Source organism: Rhincodon typus, chromosome 13 (assembly GCF_021869965.1).
Source record: "Rhincodon typus isolate 14 chromosome 13, sRhiTyp1.1, whole genome shotgun sequence".
NCBI lineage: Eukaryota > Metazoa > Chordata > Chondrichthyes > Orectolobiformes > Rhincodontidae > Rhincodon > Rhincodon typus.
The window spans coordinates 18,434,911-18,437,646 of NC_063344.1; the positions used below are offsets into that span (position 1 = coordinate 18,434,911).

At 45.0% G+C, this 2,736-nt stretch overlaps 1 protein-coding gene across 1 annotated transcript in view; it reads right to left on the reverse strand.

Moving 5' to 3' along the window:
- The window catches only part of fndc3ba (fibronectin type III domain containing 3Ba), a 120,030-nt gene that overhangs the window by 59,706 nt on the left and 57,588 nt on the right, over positions 1-2,736 (reverse strand). Inside the window, exon 18 of the mRNA XM_048604539.1 lies at positions 318-467. Within this exon, the coding sequence (XP_048460496.1) occupies positions 318-467 (150 nt within the window). The remainder of the gene's footprint in view (positions 1-317; positions 468-2,736) is intronic.

The following is a 2,736-nucleotide window of genomic DNA, read 5'->3' on the forward strand; positions in this document are numbered from 1 at the left end:
CCCCAGTGTTATACAGTGACAGACCTATCCCCACCTGTACTGTACCCAGTGTTATACAGTAACAGACCTGTCCCCACCAGTACTACAGTTCCTACATGACAACAATGACTACACTTCAAAAAGCACTTTGTTGGCTGTGATCGGGCCTTTGTTTAACATCTCCTCTAAAAAAAGACCATTAATTTCAGAGGGTGTAATGAAGAATGCTGTAGCTCATTACATGCATTACAGCTGCATGGGAGCATAGGGGCAGCCTTGCAGCCCAGTGAGGTGTTGGCCGATGGCAGGAGCTGTGTTCCTGGTGCCATCACCCTTACCTGCAGTCGGCAGCAGTAGTGTGTTGCTGGTTTGAGGTCATTGATCTCGAAGGCTGTCTCCATTCCACAGTAAACAAGGTCCATGGACTCTTCCGTTTCGCCCCATTCCAGTCTGTATTCTGATATGTCAGCACCATAATTCTCAGGGCTCTGTAACCACAAGCAGACCTCATTGAGAGCCATTCGAGACAAGAATGTAAAATCTGCAACAACTTGTAATGATGGAACAACCTCAGGATGGCCCACAATGCTTCATAACCAACGACAAGCCAATCACTAGTTAGTAAACAGTGCAATAGAGAGTACAGGGACTCTTAATAGAAGTTTTCTGGATGAGATTGAGCACTTTTGGAGTTTTAAAATCTCTGAATGGGTTTCTGGAGTGCATCCTTCTTCATTATCAACTGTACGAGAGAGTGCTGATTAAGATTTTCTCATTTCCACGTGGTGCACACTGGGTGAGTAACCATGGAGATGTAATTGATGGCATGAGGGAAAGGGGAATGGGGGGTCTCTGAGATTGAAACAGAGGGCATGAGGGCCACAGGAGGAGTGGATGGTGGGTGAGGATTTTGAGGTGCAGCAGGGCTCCTGTTTTCAAAAACAACAAGAATACGAAAGACAAGTTGTCTCTATCTGGGGAATGTACCCAGGAACAGTGTTCATAGGTAGGCTCCAATCCTCTGAAGGAAAATGGGGTTTATCTAGGTGTTGCCACTTTTCTATTAAAACAAAAGCTTTACGGTAACTGCTCCCTGGAGTATTTTCCATGGCAACACCCTGACCAATTGGATCCTCCTGGGCGACCAATCAGCACCTTTTGCTCATGCGGTGTAAAATATTGTTCCCTCTGAAATTTAACATTCATCATCTGTCCTGATGGGCTCAAGGAGAGAAAACTTTTGACAGCATGTCTCTGTTCAGCAATATTTAAGCTCCGGACTATGAATAGCATCCAGGTACTAGCAAGTGAGTATTAGCATAGGTATACTTCAGGGCAGGCTCGATAAAGACAGGAGGGCGTACAGGGTAGGCAGAGATGAATTACAGTTAGTGGAGAGTTGTGTTACAGCACTACACTCACACAGAAAGACCTTTCACTGTCCTTTCTGCATCATTCTATGAATTCCTCCTGACAGTAACAAGAAGCTCTAAAAGCCATGAATACTTGCTGATCGTACGAGAGACAAACTGTTAGATTTTTCTAAAACAGTTTGCACACTTCCTGCTGCTGTGGCTGAAAGGTTGCTTGAATCGTTTCTAATATTATCCACAATACCTGAGCTTTTAAAACCAGGCAGAGCACTGAGGAGAGCTAATTTACTCACATCTTGTGCATTAGTTAAATTATCCTTCACAATAAATGTTTTATCCCAGAGTTTTGCATTACACGCTAATGAATGTATCTATTTTAAATCTAAGTGCAATATGAAGTTTCATTGGACACAGCAGTAAAATAGTGAAAAGGTCACACACAGAGAGGGTGAGATGAAGCGAACACATTTCCAAGTGAGAGAGAGCTGATAGATGTTAATGCTTGTTCTATTTCATGTGCTGTGAAAGGCAGTGGCGAGTTGCGACAAGAGAGCTATTCACATCTAAAAGAATAACCTGTCTTTTTTCATCTCCTGGTTAATTAACATGTTGCTGTTTCCAACATTCTTTCTTCTCATCTGCAACACCCAACCAGCTTTAGTCATGTTGTGATTCAGAGAAATAGACGCAGCTAGAGCTCTCCAGTGGGGTTTCTGTCTGAACAAGGGCGTTGGGAAAGGGCAGATGGGATGGAGCAGGCACACAGTGCAACACCGAGGGCACCATGTTGAGCGCACTCCCCTTCGGCCAAACACCCCCCACCCGCATCCCCCCAATCCCAAATCCCACCAGGTAAATGCCCAGCAGCTGTGGCTATTCTTAAAATTCAAAAATTTTAAAGTTGCTGGGAATGTACCTAATGATGTTAATGTCCTCTCTCTCCCTTACCTGGGTGTGACAGTGTGAGCATTTGTGTGTCATAGTGTGAGAATGTTTATGACAGTGTGAGTGTGACGGTGTGAGTGTGTGTGTCTGTGACGGTGTGGGTGAGTGTGTGTGTGTGATGGTGTGAGTGAGTGTGTGTGTGATGGCATGTGTGAGTGTGTGTGAGATGGTGGGAGTGAGTGTGTATGTGTGTGAGAGACAGTGTGAGTAAGTGTGTGTGTGAGATATGTGTGTGTGTGTGTGTGTGTGTGTGTGAGAGATGGTGGGAGTGAGTGTGTGTGTGTGATGGTGTGAGTAAGTGTGTGTGTGAGATGTGTGTGTGTGTGAGATGGTGAGTGTGTGTGTGTGCATGATGGTGTGAGTGAGTATGCACGTGTGACGGTGTGAGCGAATGTGTGAATGAGTAAGTGATTGTGTGTGTGATGGTGTGAGTGAGTGT